The sequence below is a fragment of the Typopeltis vanoorti genome, chromosome 5, assembly GCF_054136105.1.
Source record: "Typopeltis vanoorti isolate ZY-2024b chromosome 5, IOZ_Tvanoo_1.0, whole genome shotgun sequence".
Taxonomy (NCBI): Eukaryota; Metazoa; Arthropoda; class Arachnida; order Uropygi; family Thelyphonidae; genus Typopeltis; species Typopeltis vanoorti.
Genome location: NC_143553.1, coordinates 51,135,452 through 51,160,710, shown reverse-complemented (window position 1 = coordinate 51,160,710; position 25,259 = coordinate 51,135,452). Strand labels below are relative to the sequence as shown.

At 34.5% G+C, this 25,259-nt stretch overlaps 1 protein-coding gene across 2 annotated transcripts in view; it reads right to left on the bottom strand.

Moving 5' to 3' along the window:
* LOC150106402 (solute carrier family 49 member A3-like) overlaps nucleotides 1-25,259 on the bottom strand; it is a 137,049-nt gene that overhangs the window by 27,275 nt on the left and 84,515 nt on the right. For both annotated transcript variants that reach the window (XM_090392423.1, XM_090392424.1), the window contains exons 7-8: nucleotides 16,677-16,829; nucleotides 4,605-4,765 (exon numbers count right to left, since the gene is read on the bottom strand). In XM_090392423.1, coding sequence (XP_090248549.1) covers nucleotides 4,605-4,765; nucleotides 16,677-16,829 — 314 coding nt within the window. The remainder of the gene's footprint in view (nucleotides 1-4,604; nucleotides 4,766-16,676; nucleotides 16,830-25,259) is intronic.

The following is a 25,259-nucleotide window of genomic DNA, read 5'->3' as shown; positions in this document are numbered from 1 at the left end:
GATATCTTTAATTAGTAAAGGACATATATTTTGTACTAAAATTAATAGTACATCTTCAGTGTCTGTAACAGTAATAGGAGTGGAATACAGGCAAAACGTTCGGTGGATCACCTATTAAAATACAATTGTTATCGCGATAACAAACCTCTGAAGTCTGGTCTGGCGCAGCACCGTATTAACTCTACTCATAGTGTCCAGTGGGATAAAGCAGTTCTCCTCCATAGATGCAGATTCAAATATGAACGCTTATTCAAAGAAAGTTGTGAAACTATCTTACACCAACCGAATTTAAATAGAAATGACTATGTCTCTCTCAAAGATCTCGGAGACTTTTATCTTATGTAAAAAAACATTTATCTTAATAGATTAAATCTGTTATTTCTATTATTTCCTAGCATGCAGTAACAATTTTATTTTAATAGGTGATCCACCGAACGTTTTGCCTGTATTCCATTCCTATTACAGACACTGAAGATGTACTATTAATTTTAGTATGAAATATATGTCCTTTACTAATTAAAGATATCACTGTGGTTTTTTACATGTTACTTTATTATTTATCTATTCCCATATGTTTTAAAGCTGCAAGCATTTTACAGGTCTATTGAGTCAAAGGCTTTTTTGTAATCTATGAGGAAAAGAAATTGATATATTCTTTTGTTTTTTCTATTACTTGATTTTAGGCTTGTAAATGATCTAAAGTTGATAAGGATGTTCTGAAACTTGCCTGTTCCCTTGGTTAATAAAAATTTAATATATTTATTCTACATCTATAATTTTTGTAAACTACTTATGAAGGACTGGTAGAAGGGTTATACATCTATTATTTCTTATGTAGTTTGATCACCTTTCTTATATAGAAGGATGATTTTTCCAGTATTCCAATTTTTAGGGGTTCTCCCTGTTCTTAAACACTTGGTATACAATTCTGCTAGTTTTATGTGCAGGAGATCTCCATTTTTTTAAACATTTCTATTAGTATTCCATCAAGTTCAGGTGCCTTTCCATTTTTCATTTTTGTAAGTGCATGTTTTATTTAATCATCTTTGACTGTATATTCATTATAGCTTTCAGTATCCTTTTCTCTATTGTTGTTTTCTATTACTTTCTATTTATGTGTATATAATTTATAAAATTGAGCTATGATCTCCAACATGTTTGTTCTGTTTGTAAGAAACACAGAATATGGTATAAGAAACATAGAATATAGTGAACTTTACAAAACATCAGGAAAAAGATATGACATTTCAATACAAAAATGATAAGAATAGAAATAGAAAATAGCAGTCTAAAGAAAACAAGAAAACTTCTTGATAATGCAAGTAAACTTTACATTACATGTGTAAAAGATGAATTTATATTACATTTATACATTGAATTTATATTACAGGTGTAAAAGATGAAAATGGAATATTGATTACAAACAAAACAAATATCATCATCATAATATTATGGGTATAGACCATATTGGTCTGTTTTGGTCTCATTATCCACCCAATATCCTTTTTTTGAGGTCTACCCTGCCTTCTTTTTCCAATTAGCTTATATTTTAATATTTGTTTAGGATATCGGGTGTTGGCCATTTGATTTACATGAACTATCCTTTTTTGTTTATAACTGTTTAGTTTTTCTTCTATTGATTTTGTTTTCAGTTCTTTTAAAATGTCTTTGTTCCTTTTTTTGGTCTAATAATGTGTATTTTGCAGTTCTCATAAATCTCATTTCACTTGTTTTTATTCTTTGTTTATTTCCCAAATTTCACTGCCATATAATAACTGCTAAAGTATTGTATATTTTCAAGCGTGTTTCTTTTTTGTATCATATTTGGATTGAGTGTTCTATTTATCAGGCCTATGATCTGTAAAAATTTTGAAGTTTTTAATTTTACGTCTTTTTCTCCTTCATATGATATTTCACATCCAAGATAACTGAAAGCATTTATCTGTCCTATTATTGTATTATTAATAACTATTTTACTTCTAACTGGAATTTGTCCACAAAATGCCATTGTTTTAGTTTTATCTAGGAAATTTTCATTCCAAACTGTTCTAATATAATGTTTAAATTATATATTGCTCTTTATAATCGTCTTCCTTATCTGATATTATTATCTGGTCATCTGCAAATAATAGCATATTTATTTTGTTATTCCAGGAAATTTCTACACCTGAATTGTTTAAGGTGTACCACTGTATTAATATTTCATTAATGTAAATATTGAAAAGTGTTGGAGACAGAGGCCATCCCTGTCTTACTCCTTGGGTTTATAGATTGTTTTTCAGACATTTTTTCATTTATTTTTATTTCGTTATCTTTGTATATATATTCAATCATGTAGTAGAATATTAGGATATTTATTCTTTGTAATATATCAAACAGTACATATCTTTTTACTTTGTCAAATGCTTTTTCATAATCTATAAACAAAAGATGAGTTTCTAAATTAAATTCTCTTCTTTTTTTCTATAAGTAGTTTTAAACAGAAAGCTGCATCCATTATAGAGCATCCTTTTCTAAATCCATTTTGACATTCTAATAATATTTTTTCACTGTATATTTTCATTTTTTCATTAAGTATTCTACTATATATTTTGCAGCATGCATTCAATAAACTAATACCTCTGTAATTAGCATTTTTTGTTTTATTCCCTTTTTTTTTTAAATACAGGTAACCCTTGTATAACGCGGATGTTAGATTCCATAGAAATGCCGCGTTAACGAGACTCAGATCACATAGAACAAGTAGGGTTAGGTTCCGAAATCGTTTTTTTTTTTAAAGATTATATAAACAATGACATATCCAACAAAAATATATTTTTATTTAATTCAGGTAATTCATGTAAGTTAAGAAAACCTAAACTATGAAATAAAATACATAAATATTTTTATAAGTGTACACTTATAAAAATATAAAACTGTATGTAAACTTCATTGCTTATAATGCATAAAATGCTTTAGACAAAATAAAATAAAGTGCATGATTTAATAGTCATCACTGTCTTCAAAACTAACATTTCATAGATGTTCTTTATTTACGAGTGGCCGGATGTCGTCATCACTTGAAATCTCTTGAACATCATTTGCATAATTCTCATTGCATACTTCAGCTGGTTTAGTTATCAAGAAGTCAGTAATAAGACCTTGCTTACGACTATGCTGCAATTTTTTATGAAGTTCATAATACGGAGCTAAACAAATATCCAATTGTCTAGTGAATTTTACGGAGCGCTCCATTGAGAGATCATTATCCATAAAATAACTTTCTTGCCAAGTTCAATCCTTCTGCTAATTTCTTTACACTGAATTCTTTAACGGATTCATCACAATCAGAACCTTCGGCAGAACTTTCCTCATTTTGACATCATCTACTAATTGTACCAGTTCCTCCTCATTTAAATCTTTTCCCATCAATTAATTCACTATTTCGTTTTTAACCATATCACAAAAGCGCTCTAAGTGGCCATTACTATAAAAATAAATTTTTCACATAAAAAAAGCATTACATATTGTATGTAACTCGCCAAAAATTAAAGTGCTCAGCTTGAGATTAACACACTAATGATTTTTAATGCACTTTCCAGGCAGAAAAACGAAGACAATTTTCAACAATAAGCACTTCATAAGGTAAATAATTGATGTACATGTGTGCTAAAGGGTATTTCCCTTAATATAAATTCGCTACTTATAACTACATGCGCGATATGGACAGACACAAATTTAACGAAGATAAAATTTGATTTTTAAGTTGTGTGTTGAAAAATATACGAAAAGATAAAGGGTAACTACAGTTTGTAGACCATCTTATATCGAAACTGCGTTGTATAAGTACCGTGTTCAATAAGGGATACTACAATTTGTAGACCGCATTATATCGAAACTGCGTTGTATAAGTACTACGTTATACAAGGGTTACCTGTATGTGTATTACTATATTTGTATTCCATTCTATTGGTATTTGTACATTTGTAAATATTTTATTTACAAATTTTAATAATCTTTGATGAAATTTTTTTCCAGCAAATTTATACAGTTCGGAGTTTATCCCATCTTCTCCTGCTGATTTGCATTTTTTAATAAACAAAAAAAGTATGTCCAGTATTATTCAGATCGAATCACAGCAATCAATCATGGTTAAAAAAAAGGAAAGTATTTTTTGCTTTCACTAATTTTTATTCTGACTGTGAAAACAGAAAATATGTCAATTATGTCTGTAAGTTTAGTGTGTTTTTAGGCCATTTTTGTCTGTTTTCCAGGAATATAAAACTACGTCTGTATAAGAGGCCAATTAATTCATGAAACTGGTCTTTTCAAACCAAAAGGCATGTGTTCTTCTGAGTGTGTGCTAAGAAGCAGTTAATAGACAATTTACTGTCTGTACAACAAACACCAAACAAAACAGCAGTAATGCATGAAGTAATTATGATAATGTCACAAAGGTTTCATGACAAAATACATCAAGAGCAGAAATGAGCATAGTGCAACTGACCACAGGATTACACAATTAAATCAGATCAATAATAAGTGAATCACCGTAATAATGCAATGCTATTAATTTATATGATTTTATTTTTACATTAAAAAAAAACTGTTCTAAATCATCTTACCCTGATATAATTATAAATCCTGTGCTAGTAGCTTCAGGTGTATGTGGAAAGGAGCATTCAATTCCAAGTTCTAGGCCAAGGGGCACAGTAGCAAAACCAGTCAATCCTAAAATGCAACTTGCAAAACCCAAGAGCCAAAACATATCTGGATACCTAACAACCTATTAAAAAATGTATATTACATTTTTGTTTCACTCTAGTTTCACTTATATAATTATGTAATTTATATATGAGAAATGATTATATTTCTCATAAACATTTCTTTGTTTATACAAGAGATATCCTGCTTTAACATGTTCATGTTAGCAAATGAACTATTTTGTATTACAATTGCTAACAGACCAGGAAGGATATGAGAAATTAACTTCTGCTTTCTATTTGCACATCAGACATGCCATGAACTCTTGCATGTCCTTTCCATTGAAACCAAAACTGTGCAAGGAAAAAGAATACTGATTTCAGGATAAGACACTGGCTTCCACATTTGAATGGTACATTAAATCAGTTAATGGCAGAATAAATTAAATATGAACCAATAACTAGAGACAAAAATCATGTGTGCCCAAGTGTCATGTTTAAAACAGAAAAAAATATAACGAATCTGTAATCTATAGTGATAAATCATGCAAGCATTTAGTCTGATCTTAAGAGAACAGAAAATGTACAAAGAAATGATTCAGAGAAGCAAATCCATCTGAACACAGCATGTATGATTCATAATCCATTATGATTTATCATGATTCATCTATGCATGGCATTAATCATAATATGCATTGGTGCAGTGAATACCATATGAAACATTTAGAATGTTTTGGAATTGCATTATGAAGCAATTTAAAAAAAAACGTTTGCTAATTCTTTTTTTATGTTTTTTGGAAGTCACTTTGGTAAAAAGATAAAAATAAAAGCTTTATGCATAATATGCATATTGAAATCAACTGATGTATTTTAAAAGATTTGATTAAAAAATATCTCATATTAGATAACTGCTGAAAGTTTTTTCACTTGGTTATGCTATAAATTGAAGATGCCAAGAAATTATATTCTTGGTTTCATCCATTATCCAAGTGTAAGCAAACAAAGTTTGTGCATGAAGTATCTTCATGACTGGGCAACTTGTATATAGGGGCTGTGATGTGATGTGAAATCATTAGCCCCTATATACAAGTAGTCCAGTTGTGGAGATACTGAGCTACTTGTATACAGGAGTTGTGATGTGATGCAATGTGAAGTGAAGTCATTAGTCCAGTCATGGAGATATTTCATGCACAAACTTTTGTTTGCTTACACTTGGATAAAGAATGAAAACAAAAATATATAATTTCTTGACATCTTCAATTTATCATATTAGATAATGTTTAATTTTCTTTGGTAAATGAAACAAATTGATTATTTTAAAAAAATAATAAACTACAGTAATAGCTTTTATACCTTTTCACCCATCTAGCCACTAACTCTGTTTACATGTTTGGGAGAGTGCACCAGGAACCTCCCTAAAATTCTTAATGCAGTAGAGATAGTTTCACTATCTAACTGATAGTCTGTTTCTGTCTTTTTCTACAGATACTTCTAAATCCATCATTCTTTCACTTTCCACTGGGCCTGTAAAAACATGAGCAATAGCTGTCCAACATCCCTTTACTATCTCAAATACACCAAATGCCCTTCACTGTAGATGCACCAAACCTGCATCTCCTCTTTCTCTTTCATTCCATTGCATTTATTTATTCTCTAGAATAGCCTTCCTCAAGAAGTGTTCGCAACAACCATTTACCTCCAACTCTTCAAGAAAAATGTTGGCATATCTGTCTTTCATAAACCCTGCCTACAACACAGCTCTAATGCACCATAGGTTCTTCAACTTTCGTGTGTGGAACAGACAAAAACAACAACATATTTTACATGTTTTATTATATTTAGAATGCAATGTGTAGTTTTCAGTCTAACACCACCCTACCAGGTTAATGTTAAGATAAAAATTAGAAACTAAGTGCAGTGTTAGATGATTTCTTTTACTGCATTTGAAGATCATGATATAATTATAAAGATGCAGTCTATACAGTCTATACATTGGTGCTGTTAGGAAGCTCCCGAAAGATCGGTGATTTCTGTTGATTTATTGAGTGTGTTTTCTTAGATTTATTGGTATATTTTTAGCATATTATTGTAGTTTTTAGTGTATTTATTATACTACAGTATTTAAGAACATAATTGTAGAAATATTGTTAGTTTTTACTACTCTTAAGAATGGCACCAAAAACTCATCACAACAGGGCACTGTCTAAAGCTCAAGTTAAAGTTGTTACTACTGAGGAGAGTGTTTGCTGCAGTAATGATGATGATAATAACTTATCTGAAGATAACCAGACATTGGAAATATCTCAATTAAAAGAAATTATTAGAAAATCGACCAGAGAATTAGAAAAAGTGGAAAAACACTTAACAAAAACCTAGGCAGGATCTGAACAAGAAGAGAAGAGGAATGCACTGAACTTGGTAATCATATTAATAACAAGGTAAGTCGATTAAAATCTAAGAAAAAAGAGGTAATATGGTATGGTGATTCAATATTAAAATTTGCAGTTGCCAAGAGAGTCACTGGGCAAAAATTAAAAATATGACAAGCATAATTGAAAAACATAAAAGTAAAAGAAATGATAGTTCTGGTATGAATTAATAATTTAAGTAGAAACAAATATAGAATGAGAGAAGATATGAAAGGTCTGTTGGAAGAAGCGAGAAAGAAATGCGAAAACAAAAATTGTGGGTTTGCTACTCAGATATGACAGTACAGAGTTAAGAAGGAGGGCAATGATAGCAAATGGTTCCATGCACAGGCTGTGTAGGAGAAATGGATGCGAATATTTAGATGCGTGGGGGTGTGTTTGACAATAGAAAGGACTTGTATAAGAGGGACGGCCTGCAATTGAATTCATTTGGCATCAGGAGCCTGGAAAAATTACTTATCGATATGAGATAATGCAGAAAGTCAGGGAAACTAGATCATCAAGAGAGGAATGAGAAAAATGTGTATGAGCTATGGTATACAGACATGATAAAGATATGAATGGCTTCAAGCATGGTAAGGTATCTGACAAAGGGATGGAAAAGTATTCTTTGGGTTCAGACTTTGAGTATGTTTGGGGAGAGAAAAGAAAAAATTCTACAACAAGGCCAAATAGATTGCATATCTAATTATAATAAGCTAGGTGGTAATTTGTTATGTCTGTACACCATGCCAGGAGCATCAGAAACAAAGGGGTTGAGTTCGTCACTTTATTGAATATCTAAGATTATTGGCATTAGTGAAACCTGGCTATCAGAATCAGATATGGTAACTGGGATCAAGCATAACGGGTATGCTATTTTTAGGAATCCATTCTTTTAGTGTTACATGGTGATCAGCATTCGTTTAAAAATTTTATGGAATTTACAACCGTGTTAAAAAACTTTTTTATTATCCCGAAATTTCGATCTTCATATCAAGATCATCATCTGGAGCATACATAAATATACAAGACAAGCTGAGTTACATTATTAACTGTAAGCTAGAGAAACAATGATCTGATCACATGTTATTCTACTGGCATGATGTCTAGTGAAAAAAGAAAAAAAAAAATATTTATAAAATACATCAAGCTAAATTCTATTTATGATGACAGGATTAAACATTCTTTCTTACAGATGGTTTTCTTTCAGAAACAATGATGTCCTATTTTTAGTATTACAATTGTTATTTAAGATACTGGATTTTCTACAGTCCTGTTTATAGTTGTTCTTAGTGAGGAAGGTTCCGTGGGTTGAATATATGCCTTCCATATGTTTGGGATTTTAAGACCATCATTATTGTTCAGATTGAGGTGATTGATAATGATCTCACAGGCTTCCTTAAATTTCCGTTCAATGAACGGAAATCTGAACAATAATGGTGGTCTTACAATCCGAAACATATGGAAGGCATATATCGACCCACAAAACCTTAGAAATATAGATGGTTTCTGAAAGAAAACCATCTGTAAGAAAGAATGTTTAATCCTGTCATCATAAATAGAATTTTGCTTGATGTAATTTATAAATAATTTTTTTTTCCACTAGAGGTCATGCCAGTAGAATAACGTGATCAAATCATTGTTGCCTAGCTTACAGTTAATAATGTAACTCAGCTTGTCTTGTATATTTATGTATGCTCCAGATGATGATCTTATTACTATTATTATTACTATTATTACGGGCAACTCCAGGGAGTCATTGGACTCATCGAGGGAGGCCCCAAATCATATTCATCACAACTATTTGACATTCATACAGTATCTATCATACCTCGCCTTAAACTCATTCACTGTCACAGCATCCACCACAGACTCAGGGAGCGCATTCCACTCATTCACTACTCTAAAAGTAAAGAACCCAGCTCTAACACCTTTACTAACCACACTTTTGCCCAGTTTCCATGGATGTCCCCTAGTCCTCCCACAACCAGCCCTGTACTCAAAAATATCTTCTGAATTAATTTTATAGAAACCCTTCAGTAATTTGAATGTCTCAATCATATCTCCCCTCCTCCGCCTATCAACCAATTTTTGCAACCCACAAATCCTCAACCTGTTCTCATACGGTTCATTCCACAGACCTGCTATCATCTTGGTCACTCGCCTCTGGATCCTCTCCACCTCCTCCCCATCAAGAAGAAACCTAGGTGACCAAATCTGAGCACAGTAGTCTAGATGGGGTCTTATCAAGGCTCGATACAGAGGAACAATAACCTGCTTGTCTCTGCTTGTCATCGTATTCTTCAGCAACCAAGTGATTTGATGAGCTGTTTTGGTCACTTTTGCAATGTGTCCCCTAAATTTCAATTCCTTATCTACCAACACTCCTAAATCTCGTGCCTCATCAATTTCCTGGAGCACGGTTCCACCAATGCAGTAAACTGCCTCCAATCTTTTCACCCCAAAATGCATAACCTTACATTTTGCCACATTAAACTGACATCCATTCTCCTTAGCCCAGACCTCCAATCTATCCAAATCATCCTGCAAAATTTTGACGTCATCTGCATTCACTATTGCCCTACCTAACTTCGCATCATCCGCAAACAAATGAACTGTTCCTCTCAGATCATTTCCTATATCATTTATGAACAAATTAAACAGCAGTGGTCCAAGAACAGATCCTTGTGGCACACCACTAGTCACAGGCCGTCTTGTGGACTCTACTCCCGAGTAAACCACTCTCTGATATCTCTCCGTCAACCACCCTCCTATCCATCTCACCAACCCTATGTCCATTCCCATATGCTGCAATTTACTGATTAGAATTCCATGTGGAATCCTGTCAAAGGCCTTGGCAAGGTCCAGTAGAATCACCGTAAACCCATTACCCTTATCCAGTTCAGCCGTCACTGTGTTATAATACGTTAGCAAGTTACTGAGGCATGACCTACCCTTCACAAAACCATGCTGTCCCCGATACAGTATCCCATTTTCTTCTATCCAATCTTGTATTTTCCTCTTGACTATTTTCTCTAAGACCTTGACAATGATTCCTGATATGCTATGAAGATTGAAACGTCGGGATAATAAAAAAAGTTTTTTAACATGGTTGTAAATTCCATAAAATTTTTAAATGAATATTTTTAGGAATAACAAGAGATAGGAGAGAAGGAGGAAATGCTACTAATGATATCAGCCAACTTAAGTCTAGTTAGGGTAGAAATGCAAGAAAATAATATAGCAACAATGTCTCGTGTAGTGGTGAGTTTGAGGCTATTTGGTGTGAAGTGGAGGCTAACAGAATAAAATACGAGGTGGTATCAAAAAGTTTCGAGACTAGCTCTGTTTACGAGAAATTACTTTATTTATCTACGTTTACACACTATCACCTTCAAAATAGTCCCCTTGCATATCAATACAGCGCTCCCAGTGTTCTTGCCACTTCTGAAATGTGTCCTGGAAGTCTTCTTTTTGAAGCATATCAAGCACTTTTGCGATTTGTGCTGGATCTCCACAATGGTGACCTTTGAGCTGGATCTCATCTTTGGGAAGAGGATGAAGTCTGCAGGAGCCAAATCTGGCAAGTAGGGTGGGTGGGGAAGTGAGATCATGTTGTTTCAGGCGAGAAACTCACGTGTGAGGAGAGCTCAGTGACAGGGCGCATTGTCGTCATGGAGCATCCAGTTTATTGCGCACCACAGACCTGGTTGCTTTTGCCGAATGTCCTACCTCAGACACTTTAAAACCTGGCAGTAGAACTCGCTGTTGACAGTCTGGCCCCTGAGGATGAATTCTCGATGCACAATGCTGCGAATGTCGAAAAAGACGATGAGCATGCACTTGGTCGAGTTGCAGACCTGCCTTGCCTTTTTCGGTCGTGGAGATGATGGGCTCTTCCACTGTGAAGACTGTTGCTTAGTCTCAGGGTCGTACCTGTACACCCAAGTTTCGTCACCAGTAATGATCCTCGACATGAAGGATGGGTCATCCACGGCATGTTGACGGAGTTCTTGGCAGACTTTGATGCGGTGTTCCTTCTGCTCCTGGATCAGCAGCCTGGGGACGAACTTGGCAGCAACACGGTGCATGTTCAAATCACATCTTTGAATTTTGAATATGACACATCGACAATGGCAGCTATGTTGTGGAGTTTTCTCCGACAATCCTCATGCACAAGTTGCTGAATCATTTCGACATTTCTGGGGGTTAAGCTCGTTGACGGTCTTCCTGATCTCTCATCATCTTCCAGTGATGTTCTTCCACTCTTGAAGCACGCGTGCCACTCAAAACACCTTGAAAACGACTCATTGCAGCATTGCCATAAACTTGCCGAATCATGTCAAACGTCTCAATGGTAAATTTGCCCAATTTCATGCAGAATTTCACGTTTGCTCTTTGTTCTAACTTGCCGTCCATGATGAAATCACAGATGTGGTAACGCATGTGGTCAGAATAGCATCAGTTGCACAGCTCCCGATGTACATAGGATGATGTCTTTTGGCACACTGACTTATGAAGGTAGGTTCTCCCTGTGACTGTGTGTGTGTGTGCAGTTGGCGTCCATCGTGGAACGGCTGACAGCAGAGCCGGACTTGCAGAAGAAGATCATCACATGTCATGAGATGTGAATTTTCCAGTATGATCCAGAAATAAAGAGACAATCAATGCACTGGAAAACTCCCACGTCACTGAGAATGAAAAAAGCAAGAATGAGCAAGTCAAAACTGAAGGCAATGCTGATCGGTTTTTTTTATATCGATGCCGTGGTAATGGTTGAATGGGTAGCAGAGGGTCAGACAGTTACCCAACATTTACCTTGAGGTTCTGGTCAAGCTGAGAAAATGAGTGAGGAAGAAGAGACCCACGATCTGTGGAAGAACAACGCTTGGAATCTCCATCAGGACAATGCTCTAACCCACACAGTGCACTGTCTGTAAAGCAGTATCTGGCTGATAAGAAGATCCCAGCGTTGGATCTCACCTTACTTGCAAGACTTCGTTCCATGCGACTTTTAACTTTTTTCCAAAGTTGAAATCTACATTGAAGGATACCCATTTTCAGTCAGTGGATGAAGTAAAAGAGAAAACCGGAAGTGCTACTGAAGCAGATAACACCTGATGACTTGCAGCACTGCTTCCAACAATGAAAAATTCATATGCAACAGTGTATAGATAGAGTAGGGGAGTATGTTGAAGGGGATAACAATAAGTTGTACAACTGTAATAATAAACCACATTTTTGCAATCAGTCTCATTATTTAATAGCCACACTTCTTATTTTACCACCAGTTTGTGACAGTGATCATGCTGTGCTCTCTTGGGAAGTATCTAATTATATTGATGTTCCCATCAGAACAGGTTACATGCTGAACTACAAAGCTGGAAATTATGATCAACTTAAGAGAATACTATCTTTGGTCCCATGGTATCAATTACTTAATGAGAAAATGTCAGCAATGCATAAATGCATAAATGCAATGCAATGCAGGAAGCTTTGAAAAAATGCTTAAATGAGGTGGTATCTGAATGTATCTCTAGTGTTCAAAGAATCAATAGGTTGGAAGTGAAATTGTGTGGAAAGCTAAATCAGAGTATGAAACGAAATTGGCTATGCAAGCTAAAGGTAATCCAACAGAATTTTATTGTTATACTGCAAGCAAAAGAAAGAATGAATGTGGAAGAATAACTTTAGTGAATGCAGATGGTACTCTAGTGTCAGAAACTAATAAGATTGTTCAATTAATGAGTGCTCACTTTGCTAAGATATATTAACCAGATGTATGCAACACATGCACAGTGTTACTGCTATTGGATGAAGAGTTAGAGGTGCATGAAAGTGAGGTTAAAAAGCTGTTGCATAACCTGCACAAGAAGTTATCAATAAGGACAGATGGAATATCAGCATGTTTGCTAAAGTAATGTTCAGCTGAATTGGCTAGGCCTTTCACGTGTTTGTATAACTTGAGTCTCAGCTCAGGAATGGAAAGAATGTATGATGGTTCCATTGTACAATAGTGCAAAAAACTGATGTATCTAACTACCGACCCAGTATCTCTGGTGTGGTAGTGAAGATTTTAGAGAAGTTGGTAAGAAATCGCATTCAGAAATGGGTAGACAAACAAGCTATACTCTGCAAGGAGCAGCATGGGCTTACTAAAGGAAGGTCATGTTTTAGCAATTTACTCAAATTTTATAACAATGTTATGGCTGAGTTGGATAAAAGGAATGGATACACTATGATAATGTTGGATTTTGCTAAGGCATTTGATAGAATACCACACAAAAGGCTGTTGCATAAACTGGAGAATACGGGATTGGAATATAAACTCTTGACTAGTTCAATCTATACATTAATGACATTAGGAAGAGTCTAACAGATGTGCAATTGTTTGCCGATGATGCAAAGATAGGCAAGGGCAATTAGGGATGCTACTGATATTCAGCACTTACAAAATGATTTGAATAGGCTGGAAATTTGGGCAAAAGATAATGGCTATCAGTTTAATGCTAGTAAATGTAGAGTTATGCACTTTGGTGTGATAAGATTTCCAGTGACATATTATATTAGGAGTTATGCTAACAAGAAACTGATGAGGCTAGGGATCTTGGCATAATGTGTATAGGAATTTGAAGTTCAAAGGTCACATAGTAAAAGTTTCAAATACAACTGAGAGGATAATTGCAATATTGAAGCAAACCTTGACATGTAAGGATAAGGAAGTCATTTTGCCTCTTTATAAGGCCTTGATACAACCACACCTGGATTACTGTGTGCAGATTTAGTCTCCTGGGTTCCATGGGGGATAAAGGTGCAGTGGAAAAGATGCAAAGAAGAGTTACAAAGATTATATCTGGATTATGGGATTTAGATTATGAGAGCAGATTGCGAGTATGTGGATTACAGACTTTGGTTAACAGGAGAAAGAGGGGTGATATGATAGAGGTATATAAACTTTTGATTGGGTATTTTAGGATATCATCTGATGAAATTTTTCATTATATGGAAGGTGAGAAGAAAACACACGGCATCCATGGAAGTTAATTTTGTTCACAGTCAAGAAAGTGGTAAGAACTAGTTTTTTCCTCTAAAGAGCAGTGAGTGAGTTGAATATTTTGCCTTTAGGGTAGTGAGTGCATATAGTGTGAATGAATTTAAGAGAGCATATGACAGTTGGTTTGGGCGATTTATAGTTTCCCTGGATTAGTCCTCGACTCCCTGGAAGTACCATATAATAATAATAATAACAACAACAACAACATACAGTCAATTGTCAGTAGCGACAACAGCACTGCAACAAATTTCCTCACTAATACAAACTACTGAAAAGTCCCATAGGAACAATGCTATTCTTTTTTAATTTAAAAAATTTGCTACAGCAAATTATCCACTATAGCAAATTATTTCTGAGAACATGAGATATTGAGAAGTTGTTGTGTTTTCACCAAGATTTCAATAATAAACTTTTTGAAAGTTACTTTGTTAGGAGTAGTTACTCTAAAAGATTGCTAAATGAAACAAGCAGTGACAGTACAGGGATAGAAATCATTCAAGAGAAATGCAATCAGAAGTACATATCAATGCTTGAGATAGAAAAAGCTATCAGAAATCTGAAATGTGGAAAGGCAGCTGATATTTGACAAGAAACCCTCAAATATGGAGGTATAAAAGTTTTACAGTGGCTGCACCACATAATTCAAGAAGACCTGATCAGAGGATGAAATTCCAGATAATTGCAGTAGAGCTCTCATAGTTCCCATTTGTACAAAGGGAAATTAAACTGCATGTGAGAATTGCAGAGGAATTTCCCTACTGATGTTCCTGGCAAGATTTATGCAGATATACTTGAGAAAATCACAAGAAAAATTGTGGGAGAGAAGCCTGGAGAAAAACAAACTGAGTTCAGGCCAAACAGAAGTTTGTCAGGATCAAATTTTCACTTTAATACAAATAGTTGAAAAATCATTGAGAAATGGAACTGGAAAAAACATATAACAAGGTGCAAAGAGAAAAGACAAAATGTTACAATCTATGGTGTAAATGGGACATTATATCAAACAATACATAGTCTAAATATGAGTTGTAAATCAGCAGGTAGAATTAAAGCAAATACTGGAAGATTGTTTGATGCAAAATAAGGTGTAAGGGGATGCACATTATCACTACTGTTCTTCATCATCTATATGGATCAAATTATGAAGGAAAGTGGCATTAAACCTGATATCAAAACTGCAGATGTTAATTTTAGCTCTTTACTTTATGCAGATGATATTATGCTCTTAAATAAATCCAGTACAAGTCTGCAGAATTCCCTGACTAAACTGAATAATGCTATAATAAATTTTGGTATGAAAATCTGAAAAAAAAAAGGCAGAACCATTGAAGACATTAACTATAGAACAAGTAAAACAGTTCAGATATTTAGGTAAAAGTTTTAGTGGAGATGGCAAATTTGGAAATAGACAACAGAACTTGCAAAACTGGCATAAGAGGAAGTTGAATACATAAATTTATATTCATTTGTATGAATATAATATTCATACAAATATAATATTCAATATTCATTTTTATACAAAATAAAAAAGAAATTAGCCTAAACACTAAACTAGCTTGTATGCAAGACAATTTTCAAACCAATTTAGCATATAGATCTGAGAGCTCAGTTAGAAATAAAACACATGATCAAAGATTGGAGACCACAGATAGGAATGTTCTGAGAAATATTAGGAAAGTGAACAAAATGGCATCAATGACAATATCATATTATAAACAAGGATATAAGGAAAGGACTTGACATTATTAGCATTCAGGAATGTGTTAGCAGAGATAATCTCAAGTGGTATGGTCATTTAAATAGATTGGGACAGGAAATATTAGCAAAGCAGGTGTTTGAAGTCAAGATGGCAAGGAAAAGACCCATAGAAAGACCTAGGTGGATTGATACAGAAAGAAGTACTTTAGAAGAGAGAAATATAAGATCTAATAATTATCTATACAATTATCTAAACAATTAATTTGGAGGAAAACTGTCAACAGCAAGTCAATAATGGTGACTTTTTTTCATGTTTTGCTGCCATCCTAATATCCTGTACATCCTCTGAGAGTACATTGATGATAATATTTTGAAAATTAAATAGCTTTTCAATTACTTGAAAAGTTTTAATAGTTTTCTAGAAAAGACTTCATTGATAGTTAAAAAATACTTATTTTACATAAAAAAAGAAGAGAAACTGACTTTTTTTAAAATAATCTGACAAAGCTATACAAGAATGAAGTTCAGTGAAACCACTAAAGGACTGTTTTCAAAAGCATTACATCTCAAGAAAGATTTTTAACAAAAAGCAAAACAAGCAATAAAGAACAGGCACAACTGGAGGTGAGGATAGAGGATATTTAAAAATGTGTGTTCAGCAGAATACTGCTATGTGTCCCTCCTAAGGCTGGCAACATAATAATTAACTCAGGAAAAAAAATTACTTTGATTTTTATCAAAATATCACACTTTTATCACAACAATATCACAAATATTAATAAATACTGTATAAATTCAAATTTATGTTTCTGATAATAAAATTAGACTAACCTCAACAAATAATATAAAACTCAAGCATGTAAATGTGGCAAAGAGCTTTGAAAGAAGAATAAACTTTTTTGTTTTGTCAGCTAAAACACCTGTCAGGGCACCACCTACTACACCACAACACACTGTCAGTGCTTCACATAATCCTATGAACCACTAAAGGGAGGTGAGAAAAAAAAAGTCATTAGTACTGACTTAATATAGCTTTTACACTGAATTTTATATGAATACTAAACAATGTGACTATATGAAATATACAATTATTTCAAGAAATTCCTCTCCTTTTTCTACCATCTCCTCTCATTCAATTATTCCAAATAGATGCTATTGAGCTTCCACATATGGCAGAATTACAACAAATAACAAAATACTTATCTTGATATTTACATGTGGGGATTTATTGCAAGTAACTAAAATTTGGATCAGTGAGAGGCAACCAAATAATTCCATATATGTTAGTTTACGAAATACTATTGGCATGATATTAGATAGTAATTCTGGTGGGCATGCTACATATTCTAAACACTGTATCTATCTTTTAAACAGGAATATTTTTGATTTTTTCAGCATGTATCCTAAGTTTTTACTTCTTGCAAATATCTTAAAGTGGGGGCTTTTCCAACTTTCTACATACTCTGACAAGTCCTACTGTACCCCATGCTAGGTATAGTAATATGAATATAATTTAACACATTTTAAAACTAGTCTCAAATACCCTCTGCAATAAAATGTCAGAATTACATTTGTATCCAAGAAATTAATTTATTCTGAAGAAGATTTTAAACATGTACTTGACAGATCCTGAATTCTTGACTTGACTTCATAAAAATGAAAACAAGTCAAGAACTGAGCTCACAAAGATATTCTAGACATGGAGTAATTCCTTGAAAAATAGAATCTCTCCAATTGTCTAGAAAAAAATACCAATAGAACAGGCCGAATTCAGGCCTAACAGAAGTTGCTGTGAACAGGTGTTGGTCTTGGCTGCACACAATAAATGGCTAAAGACAATCTGTTTTTGTGGATCTTTCAGCAGATCATAACACTTTAGCAAGGCTGAATCCTGAAATTCTAGAGGTCACTCCTTCCTCAAGACTACCAATCTTGTAAATAATATGCTGTCAGAGAGAGATGGATTGAGCTATATTCTAATGAGTCCAAAAATAAATTCCATACATTAAGGGATGATCTTCCATAAGGATCTGTGCTAGCTCCATCACTTTTCAGTCTCTATACTTATGACATCCCCACCACTGTCACAAAAATTAATGTATGCAGATGACATTGCAACTCAGAGCATCCCTTTCAAGTTGCAGAGAATATGCTAACAAAGGACTTATTAAAACTCAGCAACTACTTAAACAGCCCAGTCTGCAAAAAACTGAAGTCACTGCTTTCTATTCAAATAACAGCTGATCAGACTGCACTTCTAAAGTCTACTTTAGAAAGAGCATAGCAAAATATAATACAATATCAAAATATCTTGCAGTGACTCTTGACAGATCCTTGACTCTCAAAAATCATTGACAAAAGTTGTTGGCAAATTAAAAACTTGCAGGTTCTTCATAGGGTGCAGATGCCAGTACATTATGCATAACTTTGGCATTAGTGTTTCTCAAATACTGTTCCCGAATGTGACTTAACAGTGCTCACATCTCAACCAGGTCTTAAGATTTATCCCTGGAACAATAGGACCAATACCAAATTACTGGCTTCCAACACTTAGTAATATTGCTCCTCCTCTATTATGAGGGGAAAAGGACTTTAAGCAACCTATGAAATAAAATTAATGAGAACAGTTACTTGTCCATAGATGAAGATATCTCCCACACAGCTACTCAGAGACTGAAATCTAGACAACATCCTTGGAGAACTGTTGTGCAAATGTTCCATGAAGCCTTTGATATGACATCAGCCTGGAAACTGGAAGAAAAAACACCTGTAGCTTACATGTCACTATTCCTGATCCAGCTACCAGACCTAAGGGTTTTGACATTCCAATACATTATAGTCTACAATTAACCAGTTCAGGAAGGACATGGGAGATGTAAAAAAAACATATGCCCATAAATGGAAATGGACTGACTCTCCATACTGTGGCAATTAAGTACAGCTCATTAACTATGTTGAGTTCTCTTATCCTGGAACTTATATAGACTTTTCTTTATGTTAAAACTGAAGCTTTATTGTGAATTCAGAACTAACTGTTAAACTATGATGCCTTTTCTGTTTAATGTAACACTTCCATCTATTTATTCTCTTATCCCTTTCTATATGTGCATCATTTGCTACATAAATAAACTTGAAAATTATTAAATGACAATAACAGAGTGGTGGTAGAAAATATTACATTTATTTATTTGGTCTGAATTTATTTGATAGAAGAGGAAAGCAATCAGAGTACATATTATCAACACCATTCTGATGGAGAAACCTATCAGAAAGCTTACATATGAAAAGACAGCTGGGATAGATGATATCTAACTAGAAACACTCAAACATTAGGTGGGAGATAAATTTCATCAACCGGTGTAAGACCACTGCCCTGCTTATTGGAGGCCTGGAGTGGCTTGAAAAAATTCATTTTTGTCGGGTCTCCAGAGCAGTGTTTCTGGAATATGTAAAAATAACACACACAATACACACACACACACACACACACACACACACACACACACACACACACACATTGATAAAAATGGGGGGGGGGATGCTCAGCCCACCGATGGTATAAATGTACTATAAATTTAATTTCATTAATGGAAACCACATAAATAAAAACATGATGTTGGTTGCAGTTGTTTGGAATTACGGCTGAATCAGCTGAGGTTACGAGGCCAATATGTTATATCTATAAATTGTATACATTCTTCTAGGCTGTTTGCTTGTGCTGTGAGGTGAAAGCTGAATTTCTGGGAAGAAAAACCATACCAACTCTGTATAAGACCAGAAAAGACACTACTTCTAACTCACCTTCAGATGAAAACCTTATAAAGGTTATCAACATCCCAGAAGGGGGTTCAAATCTAAATCATACATGGGGGTATTAAACGTTTTACGTGGCTATACTACAAAATTCAGAAATGCTTTCAAAAATTAGAATCCTAGATCACTGAAGCAGAGCTATTATAGTAAAAAGAGAAATAAAACTGAATATGAGAATGCCAGGTAAGATTTATGAAAGCATATCTGAAAAAGAGGCTAAGAAAAATTGTGGGTGAGATATTGGGAGAAGAACAAACTGGGTTCAGACCAAATAATAGCTGTCAAGGTCAGATATTTACTTTAAGCCAAATAATTGAAAAATCAAGGGAATATAACAGGATTCTATATATTTGAGATGTAAGCCAGCAGTTAGAATTGAAGTATAAAAAGGTAATTTTAAGAAAAATCGGGTATGAGACAAAGGATACATTATCTCCACTCTTATTCATCATCTGTATGGATCACCTTATGAAAGAAGGTGGCATTAAACTTGATAACAAAATTGGAAATATTCAACTAAGCTCCTTACTTTATACGGATAATGTTACACTCTTAAATAAATCCAGTACAATTCTTCATTCAGGACTTTTACTAAACTGAATAACTGCTGTAACAAAATTTGGTATGAAAATTAGCAGGAACCTAGAAAGCATCAACTACATTCTCAATGGAGTAATATCTACAGTACAAGCAAAATACCTCTGTTATTTAGAAACAATTTTTTAGTGCAAATTAAACTTGAAATAGATAACAGAATGAAGCTGTTTTAGCAGAGAATTGGGTTGAATAAATATATATGAAATAAGAGAGAAGTTATCCAAAACACTACATTATAAGTATACAAGACTTTGAGTTCAGTTCAAAGATATTTGGTGAATGATGTCGATTCATAACACTGCAGAAAGATAAGTAATTTTTTTTTCAAATTTTTGCTAATAATACTGAGTTAATTTATTGTATTTATTTGTTTTATGAGTGTGTGAGATAGACTGAGTTATTTAGATGTAATTAAAACATGTATATTTCCTTAAACTTTATATTGCTTGTATGGCACCTATACAGAGCAGAACAATGGCAGCAAAGACATCTTTGTTGGGTAAGCTGAATTTGTGTGGTTTTGTCCAGTGTAAAATTTGGAAGATGTATTCATTGCAAAAGTTGAAAGATTTGTGGAAGGAGAGCAAAATTAGTGAATGTGTAATACATGTTTTGAGAGTGAATGCCGAAAAAACAAATTACATGATAGTAGAGCAGAGAGCATTAATAGAAGACTGAAAAATGTAAATATTGATGATAATAAAGAGAGTGTGGTGGCAGAAGTTCCGGAGAAGGTAGAAGACCTGAATAAAGAAATAGTGCACTTGATGTAGTCCTTCACATGAAAAAACCACGAGATTGAAAAGCTGCAGAAACAGCAAGAGATCAGTCAAACAAGAATATAAAAATAGGGGTCCAAAGCCAAAAAGAAAAACTTACTTAACTGGTTGGTTAAGAATAAACGAGAGAGAGAGAGATAATAACCAGATAATTTTTTTACAGCAATTCTATGATAAGGGAAGTACTTCACAAAAGCACTACAAATTCTTGGTTCCCTGGTGAAAAAATTAATAATATTAGTAACACCATCAGAATGGAATGCAGAAAGTGAAGGTGAAAGAATTGATTGTTTAGGCTAGAACCAATTACCTAAGAGGTAAGAACTATTGTATGAGGGAGGATGTGAAAGTTATTAGAAGAAATGAAAGAGAAGATGAGAGGGTAAAGTTTATTTGTGAGTCTGTTGCCATGCTATGGATGGAGACAAACTGAGAAGGAGAGTGATGATGGCTAATGAATCGATATGCAGGTTGTACAGAAGGAGTGATGTAAAGTTTGTGGACCTATGGCCTGAGTTTGATGGATAAAAAGATTTGCACAATGCTGGTGGACTGCACTTAAATGGATTCGGAGTTAGGTGTCTAAAGAGCTTTGTTCACTGAGAGTGTGGAAGTGCAAGCAGGAAAACTAAAGAAATTAGGGCAGATGCAGACAAGTGTGTGTGAAGGCACCATGAAGTGAAAGAGTGTATGAATGAATAAATAATGAGCAAATAGTATCTCTCAAACAATAATTTCAAATGGGGTAGTCAATTCAGGATGTCAAGGTTGTTGGGAGCCTAAGGAGATGCTACAATTTCTATATACTAATGCTAGAAGCATCAAGAATAAGAGGGAGGAGTTTTGGCATTGGTTAATGCAACCTCACCAAAAGTCATAGGTATTAGTGAGACTTGTCTAACAGCAGATGATGTACTTAGAGGGATAGAATGTGATGGATTTAGTATTTTCAGGGAGGACAGAGTAGATAGGATGGGAGGGGGTAGTGCTGATAGCAGTAGATTAACTGCAGCTAACAAGAGTAAGAGACAGTCGAGCAGATGACAGCTGAGTCAATTGGTCTTAATCTGGTGTGAGAATAAGGCCAATAGGATAAAATATACAAAAGATTGGAAGGAGAAAAGATTACATGGCAGAAAGGAAATGGAATTTATACTTACTGAAAGAGAATTATTTAAAGCAGAATGTGACAGACGACTTGTGGTATGAGAGTGTTGGATCTTGCTGTAGGATCAGAAGACTTGTCCATAACTAAGGTGGCTACATTGCCTCCCATTGGGCAAAGTGATCATGTAGTCTTGATTTAGGAGATAGAAAAACAAGTGGAAATTCCAGTTAAGAAAGGATATGTGGAACTACAAGGCAGAAATTATAATATACTTAGGAGGAAGCTTGAAGCAGTACCAAGGCATAAAGATCTGCAAGGGAAAGATACTCATAGTGCACGAAGGATAGTCAAGGGATATCTGGAAGAAGCAATATCACACTACACCCAAGGTCAGGAGGGTAAATCAAGTAACAGTTCAATGAGTAGTATCATTAAAAAAATAAAATAAATAAATCTTTCTTTGAACATTTTCTCTCATGAACAGTACATGAATTGGGCAAGAAAGGTAACCAGCATGGTAAGGAAAGCAAAATCAGATTAGGAGAAGAAATTAGCCGGCCAGGCAAAAGGAAATCCCAAGGAGCTTTTCGTTATGTGGCAAGTAGGAGGAAGAATAACGATGGAAGGATAACTTTAATGAGTGAGGATGGCAGAGAGGTTTTTGACAAGTAAAGGCACTGTTATGGCAAAAGTGACAGGGACTGATGTCAGAACAGAAGTTGATGAAGTGGAGGTACTTAGGATATTGCAGAATTTGAATGCAAATACAGCCATGGGATTGGATTGGATATCAACTCTTGTTGTAAGAGAATGTGCAGGAGAACAGTTGATGCCTTTGACTAAGTTGTTTAAATCTCAACTCTGGCAGTCCCAAGAGAGTGGAAGGAAGATCTAAGTCTGTGGTAGCAAATTATAGACCAATCAGTATCTCAGGAGTGGTGGTAAAAGTATTGGAAAAGTTGGTAAAAAAGAATTCATAAATGTGTGGATAAGAATATGATACTCTATGAGAGACAGCATGGTTTCGTGATGGGTCTGTCATGCCTTAGTAATCTTACTAACTTTTTATAATAGAGTGACAACTGAGTTGGATAAAGGGAATGGCTATGATGATACTACTGGATTTTACAAAAGGTGCCTGCCAAGATACCACATGGAACTCTGTTACACAAACTGCAACAAATTGGGGATGGATATGAAACTGGTGATATGAATCAAAGAGTGGCTGATGGACAGATACCAAAAAGTAGTATATGGAGGAGCAGAATCCATGAGAAAGCAAGTGACTAGTGGTGAATATGTGCTACAGGATTCTGATCAGACCACTGCTGTTTAATTTGTATACATAAATGATATTGGAAATAATTTGCAGGGGATATTCTGTTGTTTGCTGATGATGCAAAGTGGTAGGGTAATTAATAAATAATATAAAATAGATTACGTATGTACAGGGTGTTCGGGATAAATTTGACAGTTTCGTAAGGAAAAAGAAAATCTTCTTTGTATCTATTAAATTTAATGAATTGACAAAAAAACATTACAGGCAGAGTTAATTACAATACTATCAACAAGATTTACTCAAAATAACCACCATTAGCATCGATCACAGCTTCAATTCTGCTTCGGAACCTCGAACAAGCTGATGCTACAGTCTCCCTGGGAAGGGCCGCAAAAACTGTTTTAATTTTATCCATTAACTGGGCTTTTGTATTACTGGAAGTGCGATTGGTGTCTTTTTCAACTGCGCCCCATACAAAATAATCCATGGGGTTAAGGTCTGGGGAGTTTGGAGGCCAAACATTTGGACTGGTGAAGTCGTAGAAATTTTCAGACAACCATTTTTGACTTTTCCCAGAGGTGTGGCAAGGGGCCAAATCCTGCTGCCATACATACAGCCTACCATTGGCTACCCTTGTTATCCAGGGCTTGACTACAGTTAGCAACTCCACGAACAAAGCCCGAATTCCAATGCCAGGGTTCTTCAACACCTGTTCCTGCAGATTTGCGAGGAATTCTGCTGTACGAACGCAATCAGATCGTCTGCTAGGGATCTTTCTTCTTGCTACATCCTCGTAGTCACCATTGCAAGTCTCTAGTTCATGCCTGATTGTTTTTACTGTATTCAGAGAGCATTGGGCAGCAGTCGTAATATCCTTATTTTGATGGCGGGCACGAATCATCATGATACAAGTTATTCTCTTCCATGATTCAGGTGGGTTCCAGCTATCCATCCTTTCTGACATCTTGTATATGAATGAAGAAGGGTCCAAACTTTTAAATGAAGAGAAGTGTGTGTTAATACATGTAACTTACGGAAAAATATAATTAATTATAAATATGTCAAATTTATCCCGAACACCCTGTATATATTTTTATTAGTATAAAATTATAATTAAAATATATAATTAAATATTTAAAATAACAATTAAATTTAAGTTAATTCCAGAATTTGTGAAGAACTATTTCCCATAAGAGAGATAATTTAATTTCTATTTAGATTCAGTCGACGTAGCAATGGTTCACAACTCTCTTTGTAAAGACATTCCATGAGATCATTACTTTTATGGAGAGCCTTAATTTTCTTCCAAGAAACGCAATGTCTGGTGGTGATAGCATGTTCTGCAAGCCCTGATTGCTCTGGCTCATGGAACTTACTGTAATCTAAATGTTCATCATTATGCATGGCTGCTGATCTACCTGTTTGGTCAAAATACGATAATCCACACTGGCAAGATATTTGACACTCCAGGGTAGGCTAAAGGCAGAAGTTTATCTTTAGCTGAGCCTAGAAAAGCAAATATCTTGTTGATAGAAGGGAAGGATACTTGTGGGCAAATGGATCCAAGTAGTTTGGCTATACCTTCTGAGATGGATGCCTTTAATATAGGGAATGGTGACACGATGGACCACCCCTCTGTATCATTATGTTGATAAGAGGCAGATGATAAAGATACTCTTTAATTATTAATTATCTTGTTTACATACAATTCAATAAAGTCATTAGAAGGAAGGTGGATGATGCGATTTATTTCTTGGAAAACAGTAATTCGATGTACTAAAGTCTTAATGGTGCCAGATTTGATACTTATTACTTATTATTATTATAAAGTAATTAAT